Source organism: Ammodytes marinus (genome assembly GCF_949987685.1).
Source record: "Ammodytes marinus genome assembly, chromosome: 15".
Taxonomy (NCBI): Eukaryota; Metazoa; Chordata; class Actinopteri; order Uranoscopiformes; family Ammodytidae; genus Ammodytes; species Ammodytes marinus.
Window position 1 is genome coordinate 23,857,984 of NC_137219.1, and position 2,791 is coordinate 23,860,774.

At 41.8% G+C, this 2,791-nt stretch overlaps 1 protein-coding gene across 1 annotated transcript; it reads right to left on the reverse strand.

Annotated features, from left to right (window-relative positions):
• Positions 1-255: 255 nt before the first annotated feature.
• Positions 256-2,479, reverse strand: LOC307261999 (uncharacterized protein; the record flags this gene model as incomplete). The annotated part of the gene is made up of 4 exons (XM_080042729.1): positions 256-357; positions 1,520-1,607; positions 1,688-1,781; positions 2,404-2,479. The coding sequence occupies 4 exons, from the start codon at positions 2,477-2,479 to the stop codon at positions 256-258; spliced, it is 360 nt and encodes a 119-aa protein (XP_079898855.1).
• Between the last annotated feature and the right edge of the window lie 312 nt (positions 2,480-2,791).

Below are 2,791 nucleotides of genomic sequence, written 5' to 3' on the forward strand. Positions count from 1 at the left end.
TCTACATCCAGCAGCTGTATCCACCCGAGGGGAGCTGCATTCTGGGAGACAGTGGGTACCCCTGCCTAACTGGCCCCATCCGCCTCATGACACCATGTCGGGCCCGTGCTCTGAATCCGGTGCAAGCCCGATTCAATGTGAAGCTGTCCAGAGCCAGGTCCATTATTGAGCGTTCCTTCGGAATGGTGAAGACCCGTTGGCGCTCAATCTTTTTGCGATCGCTGGAGGTGAGCCACACCTTTGCTCCTGTTGTGGTCACCTGCTGCACCATCCTCCACAACCTCTGCCTGGAACATGGGGACATCCTCGAGCCTGAAGAGGTCGACGTGGGGGCAGTTGGCCACAATTGTCCAGAACCTGGTCACAGGGAAGCAGAAACAGGGAAAGGTGTGAGGGATCTCCTGGCAGCAGCAGTATCTGCCCCCATTGATTTAGTGCCGGCCCTTCAAGACCACGATTATTTTAATTAGGATGGGCTTTACATTAACCCAGTGCTCTGTTTTTTATTATTATTAATTTTTAAAAGCAATTCTAAATTATTTATTAGTTGGTTGGATAGTGATTTGTGTTGTGTTTATTCCAAACTATACCAACTCATTAGAATTAACCTGGGTTATTAATAAATATCTAATGATGAAATCAGTTGTATCTCTATAGCCCAATATAACAAATAGCCATTTTCGTCAGTGGGCTTCACATTCCGTACATAGTATGCACCCTCTGCCCTTAGACCCTAAGCTTGACTGAAGAAAATCTCCCAGCAAAAAGTGGGAAGATGTGCAGACAATAAAGAGAAAATAATGAATGATAAATTATTGTGTCTTATGTACTGTGTCATATTGTTCCAGTTTCACCTGTTACTTCAATCATCACGTTTATACAGTATACAGTATTTTCACTGATTGAGATAAAAGCCAGAACAATAGAAAGGTTAAACATTTATTGAGGCAAACAAAATAAATATATAAATAAAATACAAAATAAAACTAAACAGAACTAAACTACTTTTTAATTAGTGCCTCCATTAAAGCGAGGAATCTTTCCTCTCTCCTCTCCTCCCTTACCCTGCCCTCCTCATCTCTCCTCCTTGCCTCTTCCTCTCTCCTCTCCTCCCTTTCCATTGCCTCCTTGATCCTTTTCTCCTCAATTCCCTGCTGCTCAGCTTCTCTTTTTTGGTCCCTACTCTGCATATCTTTAAGATACAACATTATTGTACCCTGCCCGTCCTCCCTGTTGTACTTTCTGGATCAGTGTCCTCAATTGGGTCAGCCACAGAGGAAGTGGAGGCAACAACAGTCTCATGGGCTGCAGATGACAGAAGCACTGGTGGGGTGATGGATGGCTTGCTGCCCAAAGCCGCATCCATCACCCCATACCACTTCCAGGAGGCTGCTGTTGCCTCCCCATTCTCTGTGCTGACACCCGTCTTAGGACACTTCAGATCCTGCAAATTAGATTAAAAAAAAAGTCATTAGTTTAGTGTGGTAAACGTTGTATCAAAGGCAGACTCCTCACTCACCTTGTACTTTTGTTTGAGATTTTCCCACTTCTTCTTTACCCATGTGGGCAGGACCTTTCCCTGGAGGCCGTTTTCCTCAACAAACATCCTAAAGTGATAGGAATCCAAAAATTGTCTAATATGTCCAATGATAAATTATCCTTTTATCAAATTTTCAGATAAACTCACTCGAAGCCCTTGATGGCCGCATTTCTCCTCCCCGTGAAAAGCTCCTGCTTCTCCACCCTCCATTGTATCAGCCTCTCCGTGTCTTCATCAGACCCTAACAATAAAAAATTATGTTCATAACATTAATAATAATCGCTGAACATGATGTTAAATAAAGGAAACTGAAGGAAATTAATTAAATGTATTGTTTTTCATCACATACATTGTTTTTTAAATAGAAATTCTGCCCCTATACTATTTAAAGTCCTGGTCACACATTATGCTATTCATCTATAAAGTGACCTTATGTACTCAGACATGCAATTGGACAAACCTTACTGTATAGGTCAGCCTGCAGAGCACACACACATTTGTTAGCGCAAACTTTTGCATATTACTTATCCACCAGTGTCACATCATTTCACAGGTTGGCTAACAAAGTTAATTATACACCATTAAGTTGTGGATTACACTAAATACTATAGTACATATTATTGTGGAACAGTGCTAACTGACAGTTTTAGTTTTGTTTAGTTTTTCTAACTACAAAACTTGCAATAAAACTATGATGACAAATAATAAGCAGCCAAAACTCCTACTTAGGTTACACAGTATCAGCTTACAGTGACAGTAGTTCGACAGTGTAAACTGTCAAAAGTCTCCACAGGTAAACTACAAACCTGTAGTATACTAATGTATTACTCTTACTGATCTGCAACACATTTGTAGAACCTTACACTTGAATGGGTTGTCACTCCCTTTCATTATCGCTCCGTCCGTTTCTCCCATGGTTTCTCCGTGGTCAGCGTCCATCCTTTTATTTCTTTTTCTTGTCCACATGGTCGGCTGCTCCCGCTATTTAACGTCACTTCCGCTGCAGTGGATTGTGGGTCAGAATCGCCCAAATAGGATGCATTTTTCAACACTAACAATCTTGGCCGCATGAAGTAAGTCATCCGGGTACTTCTAACCATCCTAAATCTGGCCACAAGAATCGGGACATCCTAAATCTTTTTTCTACATACTATATAGTAGAAAGTATGCGATTCGGAACGCAACCTGTGTTCATTGTAACAAAAGATCAACTAAAAGGGTGAATGGGAGCCATGCTGTTGGCCCTGGCTG